Genomic DNA, 26,534 nt, shown 5'->3' with positions numbered 1-26,534 from the left:
GTGTGTGTGTGTGTGTGTGTGTGTGTGTGTGTGTGTGTGTGTGTGTGAGTTTACCGGTGTGTGTGTGAGGGTCATCTCCCGGACCAGGAAGGCAGAGTTGCCCTCTTCATTGTGGCACGTGATTTTAAAGTCTCCGTATGTGGCGCTGTTGTCAGGGTTGGGCCAGTACTGGTGACACTTCACCTGTAAACACATCAAACACCTTATGACTCTCAGCATCTACCCATCGCGTCCTCGCCGTTACATTTCAAACCATTAAACATGTCCAGTTTCTCCAATTTCTCATCCCTGGATGTAAACTGTAGATCGAGTCCAGAGATTTTTTATCTGCACCGTGTCTGGAAGCTTCGTTGTTACGTAATGTTGTGTTAAGGATTACTTCTTTCCAAAACTAACAACGGCTTGAGCTGCAGAGAAGTCTGCAGCGTGTGAGACTTTGCAGACTTTTGTAAATAATTAAATATACTGAGGCATTACGACGCAGCTCGACCAGACGCCTCAGCGTCGTAACCTGTGCCGCTTACCGGCGAAACGTTAAATTCAAACGGCTCTTTCTAACAGTACATTTTCAGTTTCCTGCCCTCGTCCTTGAAGAGATCTTTTACATACCCGCCCCCTCTCGACCTGGGTGGTCAGCATGACCACCATGGATGAGCCCTGCTCCCACGTCATCTGCCAGAAGTCGGGGCAGGTGTTGGGCAGCGGGCCCTGGCACGCGATGTAGCGGTTTATCAGGCTGGACGCAGGAATCTCCATCTACACAGGACGACACACACACACACACACATCAGAGGTTCAGGTTAAAGAAGCAGAGACTGCATTAGATTTGCATCTTACTCCAACTTATTTTGTTGTTTTTTTGGATCAGCGCTTGTCCCAATACAACATGTCATTAACTACACTTTCTAGCTAACAGAGAATAAATGAATGGTCATTTTCCATGAGCGTCCCAACTCTATCAAATCAAATAACAGTCAAATTATCCCAGGTCTTTATCAGATTACCTACAGCCCCTGAATTAATAATGACACTGATGAGAAGCTGGATTTGTTCATGCTGATTAGACGGCGAGGAAGCAGGGCCTGTGTCCTTCACGCCGAACAACTACCGATCACAGAGTGAACAAGGCTTTAAAATGCCGCCCTTCACACTGAAACACTGTTTGCAAAGGTTGTCGTGTTTGCTGCAGGGAACAAACCTCCAGTAGGTCTGAGAAGGCATGACATGAACAGACAGAGCCACCCACAGGAAGGAGATTCAATTCATTAAAATATTACGCTCTTATATTAAATTCTTACCAAGAAGCACCTGTTCTCTGTTTGTAACCCTCTTCTACACGCAAGCTGCCGTTAGCTTTGAAAAATAAAGGCCTGGCGGGCCGATACCACAGCCTGCCATGTGGCAGAGCCAGCCCAAGAAGTCTGCGCTCCAGTTTCAGTTACTTAGCATAACTACCAGATGATGGGTGCAGCTTTCCAGGATTCACTGACAAACTAGCACTCAAGCCCCTCGTCCAAATATGGCCACAAGGACCCAAACTCACGGCTCCGAAACTGGAGCAGCGTGTGATATGATAGTCCTGTTCAAATGCACCGGCTGCGATTCAGCATCAGTGTAACAGAGCATCACGCAAGCAAAACTGCAGACATTAAAGATAACTCACATTGATGTAATTTGCATTGATGTAATCATCTGTGCTTTTCAGAATGACGCGGGTGGCATCATCTGTCGGGAGAGACGAACAAGAGAAGGGGGTCAGATTAGGCAAAGAAAAACAGCAACAAGTCCAAACTGTGTCTTTAATGCATGTTTGCATTTAAGGAGGATTTTATCCTTTGTTCTCGGGTCGTTACTTTGTTACTTCTGTTAAAAGTTGTTGGAAAAAGTCAGAAAATAGAAGTCGAGGGGAAATGATGAGAAAAAGGAGAAAGTTAGCGAGCATAGCGCTGTGGGGTCACGTACAGGGAGAGATGTCTCTGTAGCGATTTTTGGAAACGTTCTGAGGTAATTTGGCACACAGCATCGTCATCCCCGGCCTCTTCCTGTACAGTTGCTGCAAGACAAGGAACACAAATATCAGCATTTGTCTTTGTTTTGTGCGTTTTTATGTATTATAAATTTTAAAAGCGCATAAATCAGGAACGTGGAGGAAAGAATCAATCAACAAAATATTTTAAAATAAATGACAAACCACCGACTCGAGCCTGCAGTTTCACGTGTGCGTGAGCGTGTGAACTTTTTTCGTGTCCTTCTTACATCAAACTGTGCCAGTATGGCTCCGCCGCCCAGGCCTTCCTTCAGTGCGACCATAGAGTCTCTCAAAGCATGCTGGTCTAGCTGGGCCGGGTCCTGAGGGGATTTCTCAGGGATGTACTGAAAATCTGGCTCTGGATCCACCTTCTCCTCCACCACGTCATAGATGGCTGAGCAGGAGAGGAGAGGAAAACAAACTGTGACAGGAATCTATGAGCTTTTCCATCTGACACATATACAGATCACCGCTGCTAAGATTAAACAAAGTTCACAATAATGAGCTCAGCTTACATCCCTGTAAGGCAAAGGCTCTAATCCTGGATCCGCATGAAAGTGGTTGTGTCGAGCATGCGGCTCAAACCACGAGCTGCTCAAATCTGTCCTTTGCAGGAAGCAGCCAATCAGGAATGAGGAAGAGGAGGAAGAGGAGTCCAAACAGCTCGTTTAAGACAGTAGATAAAGGACTTACAGAGGACACGTTAACGCTCAACTGTAAGTCGTGCAAAGCTACACTAGTAGAGCCCAAGAATAAAAACATGGAGTTAAACAACAAACTTTTAAATACAACAAAACTCGAGCACAAAGAGAACACGTGTCCTCTGTGTGTAAATACTTACAGTCCAACATTTCAACAGCAAAACTGAATAACGTAAAGACTTCGATGGACTCTTCTATCTGCTTTGATCTGTTTCTGATCCACACACCAAACAGTTTCTCTGTTTCATCATCTTTAAGAGCACTTCTCCCCGCTTCGCTGATTAAAGGAGACGCTTCAGCACGAGTCTTCTATGTGGTGAACACACATACGGCCGAGACGTACGGATACCACCACGTGCGGCTTCGCAGATCTCGTTTCCACCAGTTTCTGACCACATTTCATTTTCAGGAGTGTGCTGCACTCAGCCTGTAAAACACTTCATTCGAATGTTTACGGTCCTTAAATTAAAACCGGCCGCACCGCACAAACTGCAAGTCTCATCAGGAGCAAATATTCAAACCCAGGAAGTGGCAGAAGAAGCTCACTAGCATACAAAGACACTCTGAAGGTTAAAGCCTGAAGAAAATATATGAGCTACTCACATACCTACAGTACTAGTGTTCGAGAGTACTTACAGTTTATACGTGTACAAATATCCTCTAAAAATCTGATCTTTCATTACTTTCTGTAAAGGCCTAAGTACCAGAAGTTTGCCTGTCGGTGTAAACGATCAGACATGACATCATGACCACCTGCCTGATATTGTGCTGGTTCCCATTTTGCTGTGGTAACCGCACCAAGATGTTAGCAACAGATACCTGTGAGGCCTGTGAGCTGTGAGGTGGGATTCATCAGACCAGGACACCTCCTTGCATTGCTCTGTGGTTCATTTCTGACGCTCACATGTCCGTTGCTGGCGTTTCCGGTGGTGAACAGGGGTCAGCATGGGCACCCCGACTGGTCTGGAGCTCAGCACACAGCAAACTCTGATGCTCGGTGTATTCTAACACCTTTCTATCAGAACCAGCATCAACTTTTTCTGCTGTTTGATCGAACCACACGGGTCAGCCTTTGCTCATCCGTGACCGTTGGCCACTCATGACCCTGTCGCTGATGCACACTGACCCCTGGGGGACACCCTGGGAATACCCCACAGGAGCTGAGGTTCTGGAGATGCTCTGACCCAGTTTGGCCTTTTGTCAAATCCTTACACTCGACCATTTTTCCTCCTAACATCAACTTTGAGGACAAAATATTCACTTCCTCCCTGATATATCCCGCCCACTAGCAGATGGCATGATGAAGAGATAGGTGTTATTCACCTCAGCTGTCAGCGGTCAGGATGTTACACCTGATCAGTGTTTAATGCACTGGGCACTCTAACAACCACTCACCATTAGGTCTGACCAATAGGATGAGCTCCCCGGAGTGGTTCTCACAGCTGGCCTTGATGAACATGACTACCTGGTCATGGGTGTGGTCAGAGATGTCCCGCCCATTAATCAGGACTACCTGGTCGCCCTCGTTAAGGCGAGGCACACAGAGGTCAGCCTGAAGAGGAGAAAGAGAAGAAACAAATAAGATAGCTGAAGTTTTGTGTTTCTGGACGTTTTATACTAAAGTCAGCATCAATCTGACTCCACCACGGAGACCTCAGAGAGTTTGGCGGCTGAAGACGTGTTTTTATGAGTGAGAGGAAAAAATGTGCAACTCACTAGAGTGTAAAGACAAATGAGGTTCTTGTTGACTTACTGAGGTTCCCGGAGCCACTCTAGACACAATGATGGGCATTTTCTGGTCAGCTCCACCCTGCAGACACACACACACACGTTAACAGCGTCTTACACAAACGTCCTTTTTATATTTAGGGTCGAGTTAACATTTGGGAAAGCAGTGCGGATGTGTCCGCGTGCTTACAGATGACGTGCCCACGGGCAAAGGTTTACACCAGGCATAGAAATAAGCTAGAAAAACACAAGTCAGACTGAGCGGCTGCAGGAGAGATAAAAGGTGGCGAGGGGAGTTTTCACTCCCGTCTCCTCAGCTCTCACCTTGACATTGAAGCCGAAGCGTCCGTGTTCATCCGGTCTCATCTTGATCAGGACCAAGTTATCGTGAGGGACTACTCCGTTCAGCTGGAAGAACACAAGTCATCACGTCAACATCACGGATCAGCACATTGTCAAACAACAGCTCCGAGCGCTCAGACTTTAACAGCGGCCGATCCTGTAAGCTTAATAGATTCATTCTCTTTCCTGTTACACGAGTACAACTGCAAATACATTACAATACAGACGGCTATAAATGCACCACAGTACACCAGAATAAAGTGGTTCACTTCAGCCCAACTTTTCTTGCATTTTTAGCACAAACGTCACTTTTTAAAAAATGTAACCAGTAAATTCAAGTCTGAAACACATAAAAAGAATGAAACAGAATGAGAAACTTCAACAGGTGTCATAATATTTGCAGGTATATGTCACCGTTTCCAAATCATTTAAAACCACCTCTAAGGTTTAGTCCCTTTTACACATACGTCCAAGCAGAGCGTGCCGCCTTCTTTCATCCTCATTTTGCCAGATTTAGAGACTCATAGAAGAAATAAGTCTTGGGACCAAAGACAGCAACGACCCCGCCTTTTTAATATGATGCCGGTAGATGCTTAACAGCCAAAACAATGAGCTAAAAGACTCTAAACAGCTTAGAAAGATTATATAAAAACGGCACAAATATAAAATACTCGGGGATTTCTCTTCATCTATTCAGATATTCAAACATCTAGAATCAGACGACTTCTGAAGCTAACACAGTTTCCATTTACTTGTACAGAAACTGTTGCAGTTTTTTTTTATGACGCCTTCGTACTGACCGTGGTCTTGTCGGCATTGACGGGAACGTCATACATCTCATTGAGGTGATTGTCCAGCAGGCTTTGCTGGGAGTGGGCCTGGATGATCTGGCTCAGGGTCTTCCTGCTCAGCTGCTTGGGCGGGAGAGCTGGAGGCTGGCCATCCACCCCATCTGGAGACCTGAGGGAGGCAAACGGCGGGAGGAAGAAGAAGAAAGCAGCAATAAAGCAAAAATGAAGGCGAGATGACAGCGAGAAACACGTTTCAAAGTCCTTTGTGTCGCCATTTGTTACGATACCGTTAGTAACACAGGATTTGTGAAGCTGCTGTGAGAGCTCGAGGACGGACAGCAAAGCCGCAAACATGCATTCATGATAACTACACAACAATGGTCTTCCTCTTTGTTAAAGAGGTGGAGTGAAGACAAATGGAGAAAAGCAGGCGAGGAGACCGTGAGAGACAGGGAGGCTTAATAGCACTGTGTTAGTCACAATGCATTAACCTCGATAAAAGGGCTGCTGGAGGAAGGAAAACATCCCCCCTCCATCATCCCGACAATAAAGAAGCAGTCGGCGTGTACGGCGAATCAGCAGCCAGGTGAGGCTTTCAGCATCATCAGGGCTCGGTCTCTGCTGCGTAAAAGCATTTCAGTGCATGTCTGCATCCACGCGTGTGCACTGCTGCGTACGGGCGCTCCTCGGGGGCAGAAGCACAAGTCAAAGAGCATTGCCTTTGTTTTGGCTTCTGCTACCACTGTCACTTTGTCTCTTAAACACACGAATGCAAACTAACATTTATTATGGGTCAAAACCAGGTCAGGCTTTCAGAGAGAGAGAGGGCAGCGCGCAGCAGGCCTGAGCCGAGGCTGCACATCATCCTGCATTATGCATCTGCTCGGCGCGACAGCCACAACCTTAGGCCAGCCCCGGGATGAGGACACGGCTAAGCCCTGCTTTTTAGCTTTCCTTCTATCAAATACTTCCATACTGGATCTATGTTTATCGCTCGATAAATTTTTGAAAGCACGGTGTAAGAGGGAACCAAATGAGTGTGCAGTGACAGAAAAATCATATGCGGGTACACGAGAGGGCTAAAAGGAGCTGCAATAAAGAAAAATGTTGCTTTACAAACCACAAAAAGACAAATTTAAGACCTGTTTCAGTGCACACCCAGTTTTTATTTTCCAACTAAATAATTCACCAAAGCCTGCCTTTGCTTTGAATTCAGAGAAAAGAGTTTGATTACAGCACAGAAAATAATTTATTATGACAACTTTCATTTAGATGCACCAGCACATAATTTGGGTGCACGCGAAAACAACGCCACGCCTTCTGGCACTGCAGCGAGAAGTCTGCGTGTGCAGCGCCGCGCTGTTGTAAAGAGGATGACCCAATCGACGTTTAATCCGACAATAACAAACGAAAGAAAATCCACCGTGTCATAAACTCCCAGCTCCGGCCAAAGGCATAATCACGCCAGGCTTTTTCCCTGACGCTGTCAAGGAAATAAAGACACTGCAATTAAAAATAAGGATCCCTCCAGTGTACTGTGGTTAGCTAAACAGATCATTTTCAACTTCACGCCACTAGAAAACAGAACATTGGGGCTTTTTTTAAAGGGCGTGGTGACAAAAAGCAGATTCTCCTTTTAGTTTAACTGGAGGAAAATCTCCAACGCGTAATGCCGAGGAGTGATCCACCTGAAAACACGCAAGCAATGCTGCAAATATTCACTCGAAAAGGCAGAATTTATTTGATAAATTATATCAAAGCCAAACCACAGCGGTTCCAACCAGCGGCTGATATCAAAAAGTGATTCATGGTTGAGGTTCATAACCACTGAAGCTGAAAGACGTACTTAAAAACATTTCTTCTAATGGTTAGCGTCCCAATTCTCTTCTGCACAGTTGCAGAAAACATTCACAGCAAAAGGAACGTGGCTAATACTAAGTATAGCGCTGTGATTAAAACTGATAGATGTGCTTCTGAACAACTGTAGCTGAAAATAGAACAAATTTTAAAACAACGCTAACGCTTTGTAATAATTCGACCTTCAACTGAGCGTGCAACGTCACAGCAATTTTTGAAATGATATTTACCTATATGGACTCAAAGCTGGGTAGACTAACACTAACAATCCAGGCTGTAACAGGAAACAAAGGAATTGTACTGGAAGCTCATTTAAGTAGAACCTCGTGTATGTTACATTGTAACTAAATTTAAATAATGCATTCAAATAATTCCAAATACTTCACAGGCAGCATTATAAAGTGTAATCAAAATAATTCACCAGGTTTAATATTATCAGTGAATTCATAGCTTTTATATATTCTCTAAACCGTGATGTGTTTTGCTTTTAACCTGAACAGGTAACATGGATCATGAATGTCTCTTACTCACGGACCTGAGGTGCTTTGACACTAATTATGAAGACTTGTTTTCATCAGGAAAGACTAAAGTCTGAAGGGTTAAACATGCAAACTCCAAAATAAAGCATCTGAGGTTCACCTCATAAAACGCTGTTTTGGCCTGTTTTTATTTCCACTACCACGATGGACGAAGCACACAATAACAGAGAGGGAGGAAGGGAGAGCAGGTGATTATGTCATGTTCTGGCTCCGTAACAGAGCGATGAGCCACTGACTTGGCGTGTTCGTCTGCGTGTGCAGCTTTGTAGGCAGAGGAACTACCACTTAAATGTTACTTAACCATCCTGACGTCCAACTGAGACATCCATCTCTCCTACCAGCTCGATGCAAGATTTCAGACGCCGAAGCAGCCGTGTGGAACTTTATTAAACGACTCGACGAATATTTCACAGTGTGAGAGCATTTTAAGGAGATCCAGAAAGCACAGATGCACGCGCACACAGACACACACGCGCGTGCTAATTCCTAGTTCAGCCCTGTTGCACAAGCGCTCCGCCCTGCTATGCGCTATAAACACATTTTACGGGCTGTTTTTCAAAGGGTTCATCTTTCCACTGGGGCCAGCTAAGTGACACTGGGAGGGTGTGAACTGTCGGGAGAAGCCACAGACACCGACAGGCAGACTAAAAACAAAAGCTGTCAACTCAGCAGTACTCTCAGACTAAATCTGATGAGTAAAATGTAAATTAAAGGGTGTCTGTGTTCGGGGGACGCTCTATTTACGAAGCAGTCAAATTATGATCCAACCACCGCTCTGCCACCGAGTCCAAAGCTGATGTTTGCTGCCCAAATACAAAGAGCTTGAAGAAACGTGAGTGGGACGTGCGTTAAAGGAGAAGGAGACGACTTACGGTGTGGAGTCCAGGCTGATGCTGTTAGCCTGCGTGGACGACGCCGACTTGTGATTGGAGGAGAAGACGGGCAGGCTGGGTGAAGCGTGGATCACGTGATCCACCAGGTGGCCGACCGACGACGGCCGTAGTCGCGTGCCTTCTTGGACAAACAGCGAGTTCCTGACAAACAAACAGACGCAGACACACAGTGTTCAAGGGCAGCGATGGAAACGTGACCCCAAACGCATCATTCGTTTATTTACCAGCAAGACGTTCAGATTTAAAGCTCGTGATCTTTACAATTTAACTCTTTTTACATTCGCGTCTGGATTTATGTCAGCTGTAAGGCTGCAAGGAGGCATTGCTTATTAAAACATCCAGATTTGACACTTTAATGACGCTCTGCCTTCATCTGATTCATAACAGATGCTGAACAACTGGAAGATTATTCACCTGCTCTCTGCCTTACGATTTCTCCTCATGTAAGGCTGAAAGCCATAAATGGCCATTATGGTCGAGGAGATCCCAGCAGTGCTGCTCAGACTGAAGTCGATGTTTCTCTGGCTGAATACTGAGTTAACAAACGTTGTGGTAAAAGAGGCGGAGCCACTCAGAACCAGCAACGACTCTTGAAAAACTCGTTATCACCCACCAATTAATTCTTGACAAGTTCAATAAAAACACAAACAGGTGTCCAAAAGGAGAGAAAGAAAGCAGAAGTTGGACCAGCGCCTGGTCTGTTCTCTCCACAGTGAAGCAGACTTTTACCTGCAGAAATACAGCAGTTTTATTTACTTTATAAGCTTCTCGTTAATCTATAATAACAGAGCACAAGCTGACCTGAAAATAAACACAGCCTCAGCCCTGTGAGAGAGGAGTGGACGGGAAATATCCGATATATCCTGACGAAGGAGAAACTCCTCATCAGTGAACGTGCACTTTAACATTTAGTTTTCTTTACAGGTGAAACTACGCAGTGATCTTGAATATTGTTTAGGGAAAGGGTGGGGGAGCTGCAGGTTTTAGATGTGCTGGGATGAACACACCAGACTATTTTCTTTTCCCACATCGGCACAATCTGACATGGACTTTGCACCAGCAGCTGGCAGGTGAACATTTGGGCTATCACATCTCTGCTGTCTGAATCCCAGATAAGTCCAGGTCTGCGGGACATAGGTGAAGAGTTACGGAGACAGCTGAACTGTACTCAGAACTCACTGATTGGGCGTGCCGGGCGGGGAGCGAGTGGGCAGGCTCTGGGTCTCCAATCTCTCGTCCGATAGGCTGTTCCTGCTGACCGACTCCCAGTCGGTTCCACTCACCAACTTCCTGGCCAGCGGCTTGCTGGGTGACCTGCTCAGACAGACGCACTAACTCAGCGTTGCACAAAATCAACATGAATCATCAGCTGACCATCAAGAACCCGAGAATTACCTGGCAAACACTCTGTCCTTGATGCCTTTCTCCTTCCCGTACTGCACAGACTGCACCTCCGTCCGCCCGCTGAAGACGACAAAAACAACTAAGTTTAGGACAGTTTCAAAAAGCAGCTATCGAAGGTTTTCTGTAACAAATGTGATAAATCCATAAATGCATATCGATTTTATTTAACACAACAAGACCGTGCTGCCTTATTCTAATAACGAGAGGCACTTCAGTGAATTAGCTCCTCCGATCTTTAAGAAATCTAAACACCATGAGCTGCCTGCCAACCAGTAACAAGCACAGCATATTTCATCTTCTGAAACAAAGTTAATAAGATTTTTAACAGCACAAATTCACAATTCAGGTCTGTGCTTATTGAAAAGTCAGTCAATATCTCAACCACTCGCACTCAGCGGAGCCAAACATCAGACGAGCCTAGCTCACGTTGCATCACTGCTGCTCAATAATGCATCACAAGACCTCCAGCTCTCAGTTCAGCTCTCGCTCACATTTCATAGAAAAAGGAAACGAAAAACATGGCGCCAGTGAAGTGAAACAAAGTTGACACAGTGCAATGTCATAAAGCAGCGAGGAGAAAACCTCATTTTATTTTATGTTTCGGTGCCGGTTCCAACTTGAAGTAAAAAACAAAAAACTATCAAACCAAACGGGAAGGAATGCTCTGTCTGAAAGGAGGAGGGCGGCGGCAGCGTGACGGAAAATGAAATGAAATGCACGGCTGGCTCTCACGTGGACACAAACACTTCCCGCAAAACTTGAAAGACAACGGTCGGAAGGCCAAACACGAATTCGGTTACTTTGTTTCAGGCAAACCATGAATAATTAAGCCGTGCTTTTCAGGGGCAAGGTAGTGCGAGAAGGTTCAAAGGCAAACGGCGGCCACTTTCAGCCTCGCAAACTGACGCGAAGGAGGAGGGCCAGACAAAGCATCCACCCACATATCTGTGTGTGTGCTGGACATGTGAGACCCTGGATGCTCAGAGGCTCTCCGGTGCTTCTCTGACAGCTCGTGTTTGTGGCCTGCGGTTCTCACCAGTATCTGAACTTGGAGCCCAGGGTGAAGTAGTAGGCGAAGAAGTTCTTCTGCGGCGGGATGGGCCGCTCCAGCCTGAAGAAGGTGTGGTGCTCCACGCAGGCTTTCCACAGGTTCTTACAGGCCCGGTAGTTGACCATGTTGAAGCCGAGCAGCGTCTCACGAGACTCGGTCTGTGTGCAGCGAGGAGAGGACGGGGTTAGTTCGTGACCTGCTCCGATCATCCATAACTGTTAGCTACAGTAACAAACTGTTGCACATGTTTGCCGCCCTGCTATTACTTTTTATTCTCTACTTTGAGCGATTTCAGACAGGTTCTTTTCTCCTGAATCACAAAGGGCCTTCAGGGGGTGATAACTGTGCAAGAAAGAAACATCGTGTGGCTCAGAGAGCAGCAAAAATCCAGGAAAAGCCCCGTCACACTTCATTACTTTGAGATAAGCTTGTCTTTAGTACTCTGAGTCTATTTCAAACATTTAGCTTGTTAACACTTTTGGTCCGGAGCCAAAAAACAGAAATAAATAAACAAGAAGCGCTCAGAGAGCACAAACTCCACCAAGGCAGCTTTTAAGAAAACTGTTTTTATTTTCTAGGCAAGGCAAATTTATTTGTATAGCACAATTCAACAACAAGGTGATTCAAAGTGCTTTACAGAGACATTAGAAACAAAAACAAATAAAAAGCATGATTTAAAATTGATTAAAACAAACAAACAAACTAACTAAACACACACATTCACATTCACACCTGTTCGCGCGATCTGAACCCTTATCGTAAGGGGAGCTACCAGTCCTTCTGTGGACGAGCTACTTTCTATTTTAAATTCCCTGAATTTAAAATACTCTCTAGACCCAGTCTATATTTAGTTTTCTTTTTAAACGTAAAAGTGCGAGCTTTTGTTATCTGCACTGCTGAGTATAATTATTATTGATGTGGATATAGTGCATTCATTAAAAATACAAACATACTAAACTAACATTACTATGACTTTCAAAGTCAGATCAACCAGACTGAACTTGTTGGAGAGGTCAGAGGTCAAATCTGACCTGATATGTGATCATGTCCTTATGTTGAGAATCCACAGCTCGCGTGTTAGAACCACGGTTTCTAAGCTCGAAGGCTTTTTGTCCATCTTCCAATAATAACTCATGAAGCTGATCTTGAAGACCTTGGTGGGTGGAAGGCAAATTTAAACGGCTCGTTAAGATGAGCCCACTCGACACCCCTACAAGATTTATTAGAATTAAGTTTTTAAACTATTGTGTTTACAGACAGAATAATGCACACACAACCAACACCAGAAACATGAGCTTAACTTCAGACGGGCCATGAAACCAAGTTGTTTAGCAACTCACCTACACCCGAGCTCCACCTTCTACCTGACTCAGTGTCTCTGACCTGCGCTGGTCTCATGCTGGCAAATACAAATACTCGTCCTGTGTGCGCTCTCACATGATCAACACTCAAACTTTCCTGTGTATTATAATTTGTATTGTCATCAATAATAACAACTAATCTCCTGAACTATGATCTGAAACACCTGGAATGAAATGTGTTGATACAGCAACAACAACACACTGAAAAATGAGGAAGCTTAATGTCGAATCTTGAGAACGATGCTTGAGAACGGGAGTTGCCAGCGGCTGTAATTGTTTGCTTTGTAAGAACGCTGAGCTTAAGATATTACGTCGGGTTTAAGAGGGCTAAATGAGGACAGGAGAGTAAATATTTGTGGTGGAGACAAACATGCTGTTTGTTGTGTTGAAAGCAGAAACACATTCAAGGGTGAAACAACACAAAAGGGAGGGATTACAACAGAGACGCCCAGGACACAGACAGCAGGGGGTTAATCTGATGCTGTCACACACACACACAGAGGTTAACAGGTGTGTGTGTGTGTGTGTGTGTGTGTGTGTGTGTGTGTGTGTGTGTGTGTGTGTGTGTGTGTACTTACTGCCTCTCTTCTCAGCTGGATGAAGAATTGTTTGCACTTGAAGGAGATTTTCACTATTTTCAACCTGGAAGCAGAAAAGCGGAGTTAAATCTTCAGTCCTGAGACGCTGACGTTCCACTTTCAAACAACGCGACACACTCTCCTCTTTTCCACTCGTCACACATTTTCACGCTGCACAACATTTAGCCTCCTCTCTGCTGTCACGTCTGCCTCGTCATCTCTTCTCATTTCCACCCATCCAGCCAAATCTCTGACTTAATTAGTCTGGTGTTGTATGACTGGCCATGAGGGAGGTCTTTATCTTTATCAGCAGGAAAAGCTGGAAAACTTCCTAATGCAGTTAAAAGTCCAAAATTTATCCCCTCATCCACATTTCCAGATTCAAGTCTTTGCCGGGCTAATTCTGGGCCCCCAGCCTTATGTTTGACACCCCTGTCTTAGAGGATACCATTAAGGCTTAAAATTAAGAGCACTGCAGGAAAAAGTACCACAAAACCTACTTTTACTGATGTATGCAGACACTGAAATTATGACCGAGTCCAGAAACCAATACGTGACCACACGGCAGCTACAAGCGCTCAATGAAAGCAAAGCAGGTGAGCCGCGAAAGCTTATTTACAATCAGTGCATCTTTAAACAGACAGCAGTCACAGCTCGTAGACTTGCGTGATGAGATCTGAGTGTACAGATAAAATCCTTTGGGATTGGTCCCACAGTCAGGTGATTTTTAGGGTTTAGTCAAGTTTAGTTTTAAACTGTTGTGGAATATTTACATTTTAAGAAGAAACTGAATTAATTAAATTAATTTGGAGCTGATTCTGGTTCTCATACAGTGCTTTTGTACTCCTGCTTCCTTCTCCACCACAATCTTCTGTAAGTCTGACCCGAGCTCTGAAAAGCAAATCTCTCATTTCTTCTCAGCTGGCTGACTCACGTGTCCTATCAACTGTTCATTTAACCTCTGACCTCCTGCCAGAGCTTGAAGGCGTGGGCTAAAAGACCGTGCCAACACCAGAGAGTCCGAGGCTTTAACCACGCCGATATTACCTCATCAATCTGTGCATTACCTGAAACGCACACGCTATAAAAATGACTCAGAAACCGCACACGCGTGACCACAGTAAGAAAGTCTGCTGATGAGCGGCAGGAGCAGAGTAACCTAATCCCTTCCTCTAGTTTTGTTGCTGCTGTGACTCATCGCTGCTTGCTAAATATATTTTACATACTTGCTCGCACACACACGTGCATGAACACACACACACACCCAGAGCGTGAGTCATGCCCCATCTAAGTGTGGCTCATTTGTCAGGCTGCTGTGAACAGAAATAAGAAAGAGGCAGAAATCTAAATGTCTCTCTTGACCCCTCCTCATCTGACAGATCGATCTGCGATAAGGCAAAAGGGGAGGCGGCGTGAGGTGTGACGGGAGGGAACCGGACGCAGAAACGGCGAGCTTCTGTTAAAGGAGGGCAGAAAGAAGAGGAACGGGAAGAAAAATTGGCGAGCGTAGGCCGAGAGATGCTGTTGACTATAATGTTTCTGCTCCGCTCCCTCCCTCTCTCACACATGGTAGTCAGCAGCTGTTGGGGACACCGCTGTTGGGCTCTAAATTTAGCTCAACAGACTGGATGCACACGCACACTTCCTTTAGCCTATTTTTCCTCCACTCAGGACGACTTTGCATCAGCTTCTCTCGCTTAAGCGCTCATTCCACGGAGACTTATCCGTAGTCGCTCAAACCGGAAACAGAGTCTTAACCCTACGATTTCATGGTTTGGCTTTCCTGTGGCCCAAATGGAAAGACCTCAGATTTATGAATATAGGCCTTGCAATGTCTGTAATACAAAATCCTTCCATCGAATCAAACTCATCTTAGAAAACCCCCCAAAGATGCACCTACACACACACCAGCCGCTGTGTGAGTGTGTTCAGGATGTATTAAGCCTACACATCTTCCAGCGTTACAGAGGTTTGAGTAGTTCATCTCCCACCCTCAGCACCCATTAACATTTAACCACCCACAATGCTACGGCAGAGAATGGGAGATTTCCAAGAACTGATGCTTCACAGAGAGACCGAGAGCAAAAGGCGATGAGATTAAGTGACTTGGACACAGAAAGAGAGAGAGAAGCAAAAGCAGGACAAAGAGAGAACGACAGAGAGCAGATTTGACGCCTGTAATATTTTCAGGAGACCTAGTTTCACACAAACCCCCTCCCCCCACTTCCCAGAAAAATCTGGTGAAATCATCTGTATAATTCTAGAAAAGCTCAACAGGGGCTTAAACATTAATATGCCATGTCAATAATCACCATGTGAGGGGTTTCCAAAATATTATGCAGCTCGTTTCTCAGCAAAAAGGGTTCCTGGAAGCAGTACAAGAGGAACTGCAGACCGACAGGCGCAGAGGTGGATTTGTGACAAGAACATCCACCGTTTGATTTCCCAGTTCGGGGCAAATTTGGCAGGAGGAAATGACAGAGTATGAAAATATCAGTGAAGTACGCTTTCTTTCTTTCCCCCAGCAGTGCACCGTTTTTCATCCACATCGGATACGTGCCAGGTTCTCCGCTGGCTGCAGAGCTGCTTTCAAACAACCTTGATCTTTGGCTCCGAGCAGGTGAAACTGCAGCCTCAGATCATAAGCGTCTTTTGGGTTTTTTGATACTCCGAAAATAATAAGTGGAATACACGATGTTTACAGGAATACATACATGTTTCGAAAAGCATATGTAGTTTCTACGTTTTTTAATCTATCCGATTTCCTGGGTGTGCCGAGGCAAAGATTCTCCCCCCTGTGGTGTCCCTCGGGGTTTAGTACCCTTTAGTCCTCTCCTGTTCATCTTGTATATTCTCATTCATCATCAAATTCACTGATAATGCAAGTCATTCCACCCTGACCAACCACTTTACTGAAAGTACACGATGGAGAGGAGTCACCTGTGAATCCCATATGCCACAGGTCCACACAGCCTCAGATTCAGAGTCGTATTTGGACACGTTCTGACCAGAGGAACCTCGTCACATTTTTAAACATATCATGGAGGAAGTCCTCCTTTTATGTAAGTCTACACATGAATTATTAAAGAACTGGAAACTAAAAGTTCTTATTTCCCTGTTGTGTGGGGGGTGATATTAAGCAATACTACCGGGTAAACAGGTACTAAAGAGGCATCTTTGAGTGACGCCAATCCACGAGGAACAGTCTAGACCAGTGGCGTCAAAAGGCTGGCCCCAAAGGATCTGATCTGCCTGCGCAGAGGAACCTCCCCGGCACTTTCTCTCAATTTGTAAAGCTATCGAGACCGAAAATGACACTGAAACTCGATTTCAACCACAACGGCTCAGAGGTGTCAGATGCTGTCCTTTGCCACAGACTGGCATAGTCTGGTAAGGAGAGCACAGAGGGTTCATCGGCTGGGTATTTGCTGGTGCCCACTCTAAAACCAGTTGGATCCAGTAACATTAAAGGCTTTGTGAAGGGTAAGAAATAAACCAGTCAAGTTCAGAAATCACACCAACATCTGCTAGCAATGGGAAAAGCTCCGTCCAAGCTCAGTGCTCCTTGTATTCTTACTACTTACAAGTCACTTGTAATGTTATGCTATACGACTTAAAACAGGATAAAACAGGTTCTTCCAACCACACAACTCACATTTCAAGTGTTATCACAAAACCCATGACACACAACCACCACTCAACTCTGAACTCTGTTTCCTCCAACTTGTTGTGGTTGTAGTCTGGCTGCCAGCTGGAAGCTATGCTCACAGAGCATCATACTGGCATTCCTGTTACCACCGGAAAGGCAAACACCCTGGAAGTCACGCAGAACTCAGGGGAGCATCCCAGTCATCCTCAGGGATTCCCCAGAGCTCCCTTTGAAACCTCGCTTTAAAAAAAAACATGTAAATCCAGTCATAGCACTACCTCTGTCACTTCTGCTTTTCACGTGTTTCTTACTTTGTGTTGTTGTATTTTAAAGGACACAGGAAAGTACAGAAACTGAGCCCACATACACAGTGATGTCTGTGATCCTCTCTTCTTGACGTGTGGGTCACTCACCATGGGAAATAGTTGATCCGTACCCTGTTCTTGTAAATCACAATTCCAGCAGACATCACCCCGAGGAGAATCTCTGTGTTACTCTGGTCCTGAGGAGAGGAGAGTGGGACAGGTGAAGGAGGGCGTGGTAAAGGTGGAGGCAGGTGGGAGGGAGGAGAGTAAAACTGGCTTCCTCACTGATGTAAACCAAGTATGTGTTCCTAAATCTGACACAGAGTCACAGTTTTAAACTGAGCTTCATGATTATAGCTCTCATACGCATTTCATACTTTGCCCGTCACATTTAATCCACGCTCGAGTCCCGTTTGTACATCCCATAATAACACACCTGAAAAATCACTGCTCTCATTTCCTTCAGCAGCTGGAGCGCCACTCTCTACTGCCTCAGCTAGAAATTACAACAGGCTAGAGCAGCTCTTAAGTTAGCATGGGAGTGTTTTAGCTCGCTGCTGTGAAGTGAAACTACATGAATCTAACAGAATGCAGATGAATTAGTCAGGAAGCTCGTGGATAAAAAGAACTGCATCGCAAATACGGATTAAATGCTGGTTTTCCTGCTCTGCTTCTATGTGTTGGTGTCATGATGAGAGCTGAATGCCAATGTGTGGCATTTCTGCAGGGTGTGGGCAACAACGTCAGCTGTACACGCTGCAGCTCCACAGACCTGATCTCAGTCCCAGCACAGACGTGATTGGCTCTGTGAAAACAGTGTACGAACCACGTTGTGACAGCGGGAAAGAGGGAAACCTTTTACAGATTAAAACGTTGTGATATCAGTTTTGAGCACAACGGCTGAGGGTGGGTCCGGACTCTGGATTATCATCTAACTGCTCGCGGTTGCTGTGGGGGGGAGGGGAAGGAAGCAAGACGGCTAGAGTGAGATCGCAGACGCTGGACATGTCTGACAGGCCTCCGAGCTTTGGTGGAATTAAAAAAGAAATAAAAATGTTGCAGGTGATGAACCATAATGCTCCAGAAGCAAGGACAAACTCTTCGTAACACAGTCTTTAACACACAGGCGTTAACAGACTTACCCTTGCATAGTGCAGCTCTACCCCATAGAGCTCCAGCGTGCGTGCTGTGTTCAGATAATTAAACTCTGACTCGGCCGGAGATAGACCGCTGAGAGAGAGAGAGGGGAAAAAATAAACAGAGTGAGAGAGGGTGAAGCAGCCGTCGGGAGGCCGTGCAGAGCAGCGACGACGACGCGGTGTGTGTTAGACATATGGAGGCGGAAAATACACAAAGAAAAGCAGCAAACAAACGAGCCAGGCAGAAGGAAAAGGTCATTAAACCTGCAGCATGTGAGCCATATGTGTGCTTTTATACAGGGACAGTAATCAGTCTTTCATATTTCTACTGTATTTGGTAACACCTTATAATAAGGGTCCATAACTAACAATGTAACACCCCTGTAATCAAATTACAAGTAATTAAATTTACCTGCAAACGCTCAAAGGTTGTCGTAACCGGTCAGGGTTTGACAGGAAACAAAGAAATAATGATACTGCAAGTCTGCTCAAGGATGCATGAGTAATTTTAAACATTGCATAACTGCAGGTATTTTATAGAAACCAATTATGATGCAAGTGATTTTAAGTATTGCATCATTTCTTGATAATGTTGCAGAGGAACAAACAATATTTCCCCATCTTTCATCATGACTGAATTCTAAGGTTCAGTGTTATGGATTAACCTTTGCTTAACCTCGCCTAACTTCCAGGTACATTACAGGGAAGCAGAAACTCCTTTCTGTACACTCCTTTTGTCAGTTTAGTTTGAGCAGCGATCATGAAAGAAAAATAAATTAAGCTCCAAAGGTTGATTCTGTTCATCTGGACGAAGCGTTTACAGTGGGAGAAACGTTTCGTCACTCATCCAAGTGCCCAGCCCACTGAGGAAACAATGGGCTGGTTTCAGTCATTCGACTGTACCTACATTTAAGTGTTTGCAGGTAAATATAAATAACAATTAAATCTGATTTAATTACACGGGAACCACGCCCTTAGTCGTGGCCCGTAATATACAGTATGATGGTGTAGGTGCTGAAAATCAACATAAAGAACCAATTTTTGATTTTCCGCCTCCACATGCAGGAAACTGTACCAAATCACAGGTGTGTTGTAGCGTGTCTCAGCGTACCTGTGCTGCTGGTGATGTTTGGCGACCTCTTTGTGAAAGTCTTGAGGGGGGTTTGGGATAAAGGAGTATTCAGACAGATAGCCCGGACTATGCTCTGCTTCACTGTAGTCCCCCAACTCAGCTAGAAAGAGAAGAGAGACGCACGTTAGGCTTCAGGATGTTCAGTTTTTCCCCATTCTTGGCTCAGACATATCCATCTGTGGGAGTGGATATAACCGTCTATTGTCAACTAGCCCCACCCAACTGCTGTTCAAACCTTTTGATTGAGAGGGGCAGCCAATCAGGAACAAGTTGGCAAAAGAGTTTGTTTTAAGACGAATAAGGATTATTTTGAACACTTAATCATGCAAAGCTACTTTGGTGGAGTCACTAACTCTAAGTACTAACTGTGCACTTAGTTTTACAACACATCAGGAGGATGTTTGTTAATAACATCAAATGACCTCATCATTCGACACGTAAAATATCTTAAAGCGACCTTTTCTGTTATATACACTGTCACAATTGGGGTTTCACACTAAACACATTAAACTAAGTGTGTGAAGAACTTTTGCTCTGCCTCTGAGCCCAGAAACCCCGCCCACCAGATGTTTCAATATTCTGTCAGGAGGGGCAGCCAATCAGAAGAGCAGTGAGAGAGTCATTAAAGGGAGAGGAGCTAAATCTGCTAGTTTCAGACAGAGGCCGAACTAAAATACTGCAATAAGCCCCAGTAAAAAGCAAATGTGAAACATCACAGAGTTGGAAATGGGAATAGCTGGCATCCTTCAAAAACAAAACATTAGTAACAGATGAGTGCAATGATAACTGTCAGATCTCTGATAGCTTTCAAAGCGCTCTAAGATGAAGAGCTCAAAGTGAATCCAGCGAGCTCACTAGGCTAAAACCATCAATTCACTCAAGCAGTCTCTCGACTAACCTACAAACCTGGTGGCCAGAGCATATTGACCAACCAATCAATTCTAGCTCTCCCTTTTATTGATGTGTACACACCACCAGGGACGCGTGTGTGCGGTCAATAGCTCTTGTTTCATACAGTAGTTTAAGGTTAGTTTTATTTTAAGCTGCAGTTCTTTCTTTACCAAGGTTCAGCGCGAAGGTCAATGAACCTCAAAGACTCGTCAACCTGATCTTTCTTTGTGGATCCATCTCTTGATGTGAAATCCATACTCAGCTGCCGATTGGCTCAAAGTGGGAGATACTAGCTTGAGCTCAAGGGTCTTATAATGATGCTACTGATGATTTTACTCACGTTGCAGGTAATTTAATAGAAGTGTGTATATGTCAATGTGGATACTTGTGTTGGTACAAGTTGCGGTAAGATTAGGATGATATTCAAATTCTTTTGAACTTTTTGGTTTTCAGGCAGTCATTTTCTGCCTTTTTTTCTTTCAGAGCTTTGGAGTTGGATTTAGAGCTGTGAGTACAGCATTTGGGCTGAGCTAACTGAATTAGCAGCATAACAGCTGCTACGAACAGTTTTTCCCCAAAAGTGAACATGTATCTTCATAATCTATGCTGGCACTGAGCGACGTGACGACACGGACCTCGCTACACTCTGTATCTGTGTGTGCGCGCGTGTGTGTAAAAGCAGTAGCAGTGTGATTCAGCTAGACTAGGCCAAATCTGCTCTGTGACCTACATACTGAAGCTGAGGATATTCCCAGCAAAACATGTGATAGAGGAAGAGCGCTGAAAGGAAGAGGGAGGCAGAGTGGAACGAGGTAAGAGAGGGGGTTTATGAGCGCATAAATCGGTGGAGGAGGGGCTGAACATCGACTGCAATGGCCTAGTCTGCAGGTCTGCATAGTAATGAACAGGTTGCAGTCAGTGGGTTTTACAGTTATAGTGGTTAAATGAGGCTCCAGAACAGCTAAAGTAAGGCACAAGGTGATCACATCAAGCCAAGTGCAGAAGTGGATTTAACAGATCTGATTAGACAGAGAAACTTGATTATTATTTAATTTTTTTATATCAAATTCCCTTGAGAACGGCTGGATTTGAAATGCTGTTAGTGACCGAGTCGTATGTGCTTTATTGCATAAAGCTTGATTTACACTTGTGTGCTGAACCTCTGCTTTGCTGTTGGCAGCAGAGCATCTGCACTGCTCTGCCATCACCAGTGAAACTGAGCTAACTGTGTTGAGCCTGAAGCTAATAAATATTGAACAACAGCTACTGAAATGCATGAAAGGGTGAAGCGACTGAGTCTATGCACGCATCACCAGAGCAATGAAAACCAGAAAATAGCCTGGTCCCACTGGCGTGTAGTGTACTGACTATTGCATCAGCATTCTAAGCTATACAGCTGCATGCTTCTATTTAATGGAGTGTGCTAATAAGTGTTTGCTGTATATAATACCACCAAGCTGACCCGTTACAACTGCTGCAACAGTACATTGGCACGTGACACTAGAGGTTTCCACGTAAGACATTCCTGAGTGACGGCCGAGCAGCTACAGGATCCACGCCAACGTTCTGTTGAATCCATCGGTTGCTTCCATCCAGCAGCACCTTGTAGGACGGTCGAGAGGTAGAAGATGTCCAAACCACAAAGCAGATATCAGACGTTCCTGTGTTCCCTGGTTGGCTTGCTGAACTGTTCTGGGTGCTCCAGAGTTAAATCCATCCAACCGGGCTCTGAGGCTCTTACTGAGTGGCCGTGTCTCTGAGCCATGCAGTGTTACAAACATGGACATCGGCTTCTCTGGTGACTGTTTCCATTGTGGTTTCCATATAACCTCCATGTCTCCAGCAGCTCGTCGACCATCAGCTTCTGGTTTAAGGTCATCAGTTTCTCAGATGAGGAAACTCGGGTATGAAATCGCCACAGTGTCCTGTCCAGTATCTGGTATTTGTCACAATTCAATTAATTTAAGGCCCTCTTTAAAATGGGGCCTCAACGGCGTCAAAAAACACGCTCAAAGAGCCTAAAATGCTCTCACACGGCAAAGTGAAAATCTCCTTAAAAGTAGTCTACGACACAGAACCGCAATAACAAAGAAAAACGCTTTAGAACTGTGGCAGCACATCATGGGAGAGGGTGAAGAAAGAAAAACCTTCAGGTAAAACATCTCATGTTGAGAGTCTAGTTTATATATTCTCCCCGTTTGATGCACCCACAGCGTCTCAGAGCGGACGGAGCTGGCGCCGTTGCAGAGGAGCGCCGTCGCAGCAGGCTTTCTCACCACTTTCACCACTGCATGTTATTTATGAGCAGCCATTTTTGCAAAGAGAAGCCACAACCTCATCGAATATTTATACCACTGGTGTTAATATCAAATATCAGCACGTGGCTTAATTGAAATGTAATGGCTTCAGAGCAGCAGTTATAAATGCACTCAGGCAACCACAGTCATTACATTTAAGAGCGTGTGCAGCTAAAGACAGTCCTAATGAATTGCCTTTCCATTATTAAGTAGAACTGGAGCACCGAGGGAGCGCTACTTACATTGCACGGCGTAGGAAGCCAGCAGCGCGGCTGTGTTGTGAGGACAGGGCAATCTGGAAGTCGAAGGAAGACGCGCACACACACACACATTCACACAGATTAAACAGACGTTTCAGCCTTGGATCAATACAAAAGTTATTACAGTTCATTTCAAAGAGCAGAGATTAGCTATCATCAATAACAGCAACAGAAATGTGGAGGGGGAAAAATCTATTCGAGTTTGTGTGAAGAACCAAGTAAGAGGAAGCAGCGAGCCTTATATTCACTGACAAAAAGGATAATGAGCGTGTCGTGAGTGCTTGTACGACTGCCCAATGAGCCTACGTGCGCTGCATTAACTCATATTTCCTCCAGTCACCCACATCTTGGCTTTAAAGCAGGACCCACTGTGCAACAATCAGAAGGCTGCTGAGGTGTCAACCTCGATTTCACTCACGCACAACGCCATCTGATCTATGGGGTCGAACAAATGCAACCATCGCATAATAATGCCCTCGTTTTCCCTCCACGAAGAAGAGGATGCTCACCTGTGCCGATTTCTCACGGTTAATGAGCGTTTAATGAGAAAACGCCCCGAAATGAACGCAAGGTGACTTTTATTTTTACCTCTGTGTGTTTTTGGAATTAAACTACAGCACGACTTTTACATCCTTCATGATTTAAAGAGCTTGTGTTGATCTACAAATATTTAATAATGAATTCACGACTTTCAGAGGGCCGAACTATTCTCTTTGGCAGGCCGTACCTGTTCCGCGACCCACATGTTTGACACCCCCGGCTTACAGGGGAGGGGAAAATTAAAGCGGCTTGTTTCAGATGACCTACGCTGCTGCACCAAGGCCCAGTAACATAAAAATACGGATTAACTAAGTCATGCAAAGTTACCCTGGTCAAAAATAAAACATGGGAAATGCCCTTTAAAGTGTAGGCTTGTTAAAAATATCTGCATAAATGGTTCTCATGCCGTAAACACACCTGTATGAGTGCATTTGGCCTGAGGCAGAATGCTCCACCTAGTTGAGTCAGCAACACTGTGTACACAAAGAACAACACACTCACCTTCCAGTTAATATATCCTGTTTGATCTGCAGAAAATACTGGTACCTGAGGGGGAGGAACAGAGCATCAGGACAAGTCATCAGTGAAACACCAGCACAGCTGCAGTGATACTGTCATGTAAGGACGAGCACACAGCACTGGCCTGGTGGGAACATTATCACAGTTACAACTTCTGCGGGATGGATGTGAAGTGTGTATATATCTATATCTATATATAGTTTAGGTTTCAAACCTGAGCGTGAACACTGTTAAGGTTTTTCTGTGTACTACACTGCTGTCAGGAGTGCTTGTTAAACGTGACTTGAATGTACAATGCATCAGACGGGCACGTCAGATCCAAGGCTCTCTATTCACTTTTACAAGCTCTGTGCAAAACCGAGATAAGGCTCAGAGAGGCTGAAACGATCTCTGCAGAGCTGCGATCGCTCCTCTGCACGTGCACAAAGCAGACAGTGGATTTGCAGAACATTTTCTCTTAGAAAAAGATGCTTTTTAAAAATATTTCTTGATCTGCATTAAGAGAGAAAATACAGCTCAGATCCAGAGAATCAATTTGCTGTTTTTGGGGTTAGGGTCACTGTTTTTAAATCTTTTTATTCTTCATGCCAGAATTTTTGAAGAATCAGAGAAAAACCGATGTGGGCGACCTTAAAAAACTTCAACTGTTTATTTCCTTCACTTAAGATTAAACGCAAACGTCACATATTTTGTACAGATTCACTTAACAGAATGACATTTTTGGGGGGGAACTCCGGGACTGTACTGATGTTTCCTGCTGTGTGTGGCTCAAAAAAAGCATCTCAACCAGTACGGGTATCTTTCTCCTATTAAAAACTGCACACAGTGTTTCCCTTTAATGGTCTGCAGCCAGGTCAGATTTACTAAACGGGACAAAACAGCGCTCAAAGATCGCTTCATTTCAGCATCAAGAGTTCCCACCTTTTACACGCAATCAGACAGTACTCTGTTTTATTTGTTTTGTTTTTTTAAATGCCAAACCCCAGTTTGGGATGTCCCAACACGTAAACCTGTCCCTAAATCTTCTGGACCAAGAAAATCTCTTTCTTTGCTGCTCAGACTGAAACACTTCAGAGCATCAAAGTTGACTTTTTTTGCATTAGCGTGTTTAAACACCTGCTACTACAAGAGCTACTGATGGTGTGTGTTTTGTTGATGCTGATGCCATTACTGACGACTGACCCTGAACGCAGAACTAACAAATCTACAGAAACATCATTTCCATTGCAAAGCTCCTGCTCGCAGAGATCACTGCTCCGTTTCTGAATGAAACGACATCAATACAGCGAGTTCGAGTTGCTCTGCTTTGATGAGCACTTTCTGTGACGCTCAGTCAAATGACAAAAACACTTCATTCATTGTGAGGAGCGGATCTCGTTTACAACTGAGCCTTTATTCCTCTGTTAGTGAACTTTAATGTCAGCGTTTAACAAACCGAGTGGTTGCTGCTGTTCTTAGCCTGTCGTGTTGTTAGAAACTCTTACCGTGTGTATTCTTCCTGAAGTTTATTGGGGTCTGTGACAAAGAATTTGACTCTGAAGCTTAAGTTATGGGGAGACCCTCCTGCAGAAACAGAGACGAGCAGTTAGAGGGGAGAAATGTTCATCGGAGAGTGTCAGTCTGTGATATAAATGAACATGTGCTCTCTATTCAGGGGCTTCTTTAGGAAACATTATGCATGTGTATTTTTGTTTAGTGATGCAGATAATGGGATAATTAATAATAAGTGTAAAACACACACGTACGCTCATGCTGCTTAAGAAACAGAGCTGCAGTGTTTTTTGTCAATGAGCCAATCGACATGAAATAAAGTTGAAGCGCAGTTCAAACATCGCTGGAGGAGGACTGCAGATTCCACTCAAGCTTAATTGTTCCACACGTCACATATTATATTACTCATTACTAAAAACAAGAGCGGAGTTGAAATTAAGTTTAATAACGGCTCAAAGCACAGGCAGAATTTTAAATGGCAGCGTGGACGAGAGACATCAGCCTCAGGTGGAGAGTGGATTTTTAACCATTGCTGGGACCACGCTGCACGCTGCAGCCTCAACCAGCTGGGAAGAAAATTAATAATAAAAATCATGTAATGAAGTTTGACTTGAGTGAACGTGTTTGGCTGCAGGATGAAGTGAATTAGCTGAGCTGGTGTGTGCAGAGGATTTCACATACTTTTTAACTGTTTCCTGACGGGCTTATTGGGATCCAGCCAGCGCTGTAAAATATTGATAGAGAGACACTTAGAGACACCATGAAGTGTGAACACACAACTTCAATTATTTACCAGTGGCCACGCACACACACGCACGCACGCACGCACACACTGATCATTACTCGCAGGCAGACATGATTTAATTTCATCACACTGGCCCTTAAACAAGCTCTTATCAACTCCCAACTTTCCCAACAAAATACAGGATCAGCACAGTTTAAATTTGCTTTACATGAATCACTTCTTTAGTAAACACATGTGACCTAACTTACCAAAAAGTCAAACTATAATGAAACTAGCTAACCGAGTAAGGCGG

The 26,534-nt window shown here is 44.6% G+C and overlaps 1 protein-coding gene across 2 annotated transcripts in view; it reads right to left on the bottom strand.

Moving 5' to 3' along the window:
- The window catches only part of ptpn4a (protein tyrosine phosphatase non-receptor type 4a), a 70,573-nt gene that overhangs the window by 7,336 nt on the left and 36,703 nt on the right, over positions 1–26,534 (bottom strand). Inside the window, exons 4-24 of one of the 2 annotated variants that reach the window (XM_076875370.1) lie at positions 26,179–26,221; positions 25,491–25,569; positions 23,989–24,033; positions 22,930–22,982; positions 19,479–19,599; positions 18,371–18,458; positions 17,337–17,425; positions 13,275–13,338; positions 11,321–11,493; positions 10,276–10,344; positions 10,060–10,194; positions 8,860–9,021; positions 5,601–5,760; positions 4,783–4,866; positions 4,484–4,540; positions 4,126–4,282; positions 2,257–2,423; positions 1,963–2,053; positions 1,664–1,725; positions 610–756; positions 48–183 (exon numbers count right to left, since the gene is read on the bottom strand). In XM_076875370.1, the coding sequence (XP_076731485.1) occupies positions 48–183; positions 610–756; positions 1,664–1,725; positions 1,963–2,053; positions 2,257–2,423; positions 4,126–4,282; positions 4,484–4,540; positions 4,783–4,866; positions 5,601–5,760; positions 8,860–9,021; positions 10,060–10,194; positions 10,276–10,344; positions 11,321–11,493; positions 13,275–13,338; positions 17,337–17,425; positions 18,371–18,458; positions 19,479–19,599; positions 22,930–22,982; positions 23,989–24,033; positions 25,491–25,569; positions 26,179–26,221 (2,182 nt within the window). The remainder of the gene's footprint in view (positions 1–47; positions 184–609; positions 757–1,663; positions 1,726–1,962; positions 2,054–2,256; positions 2,424–4,125; positions 4,283–4,483; positions 4,541–4,782; positions 4,867–5,600; positions 5,761–8,859; positions 9,022–10,059; positions 10,195–10,275; positions 10,345–11,320; positions 11,494–13,274; positions 13,339–17,336; positions 17,426–18,370; positions 18,459–19,478; positions 19,600–22,929; positions 22,983–23,988; positions 24,034–25,490; positions 25,570–26,178; positions 26,222–26,534) is intronic. The other variant, XM_004566010.6, reaches the window with a different exon arrangement.

The sequence above is a fragment of the Maylandia zebra genome, linkage group LG16, assembly GCF_041146795.1.
Source record: "Maylandia zebra isolate NMK-2024a linkage group LG16, Mzebra_GT3a, whole genome shotgun sequence".
Taxonomy (NCBI): Eukaryota; Metazoa; Chordata; class Actinopteri; order Cichliformes; family Cichlidae; genus Maylandia; species Maylandia zebra.
The sequence above is the reverse complement of the archived record's forward strand: the minus strand, read 5'-3'. Positions and strand labels throughout refer to the sequence as shown.